Source organism: Cyprinus carpio, chromosome A21 (genome assembly GCF_018340385.1).
Source record: "Cyprinus carpio isolate SPL01 chromosome A21, ASM1834038v1, whole genome shotgun sequence".
NCBI lineage: Eukaryota > Metazoa > Chordata > Actinopteri > Cypriniformes > Cyprinidae > Cyprinus > Cyprinus carpio.
In genome coordinates this window covers 175,001-175,605 of record NC_056592.1, presented here as the reverse complement: position 1 = coordinate 175,605, position 605 = coordinate 175,001, and the positions used below count along the sequence as shown (strand labels likewise).

Genomic DNA, 605 nt, shown 5'->3' with positions numbered 1-605 from the left:
CAGCGCTGGACAGCCAATCAGAAGCGTCGATTCCGCCTTAAATGTTTTCCCCCTTATTTGATTGGTCAAACACAGCTAGAGGCGCTCAGAGTCGCGAGCTGATTGGCTGTTTAACTCGGATGTTATTCGGTCAGTTTCTCAGCAGCGTTACAGTATTCAGACACCAGAGGGCGCAGTCACACACATAAACCTCTTTAATTCATCAAACAAGAATAAAATCAGTCATTCAAATAAACATATTACAATAGAACGAACAGATGAAGCTTCATCCACACAGAAGGCTCGTGTCAGTATTGCTCTGAATTTGTAAAACTGAATCTCAGTGCTGCAGAAGAATCTCAAAAAATATGCAGTAGTCTCATATATTCTGGTTGGTGAGGAGTTTCTGCATCCTGCGAATCTTGCGCTTGTTTTTGGGCATGGCCTTGTTATACTCTCCATTTTTGATGAGATGTTCTTTGCTGTGGTGAATCTGAGCGCCGTGTTGCAGCTGAAAGGAGCACAGAGCCTGAAGAGGTTTGAGAAGAACCTGCGGGAAACATCTCATCAGTATCAGATCCATCACACATCTGCACACAGACTCATACATCTGCTCTCAAACTGGT

The 605-nt window shown here is 43.8% G+C and overlaps 1 protein-coding gene across 2 annotated transcripts in view; it reads right to left on the bottom strand.

Annotated features, from left to right (window-relative positions):
- Nucleotides 1–176: 176 nt before the first annotated feature.
- The window catches only part of dtwd2 (DTW domain containing 2), a 2,757-nt gene continuing 2,328 nt past the window's right edge, over nucleotides 177–605 (bottom strand). For both annotated transcript variants that reach the window (XM_042778471.1, XM_042778470.1), the window contains one exon: nucleotides 177–529. In XM_042778471.1, the coding sequence (XP_042634405.1) occupies nucleotides 359–529 (171 nt within the window). In that variant the 3' untranslated portion in view covers nucleotides 177–358. The remainder of the gene's footprint in view (nucleotides 530–605) is intronic.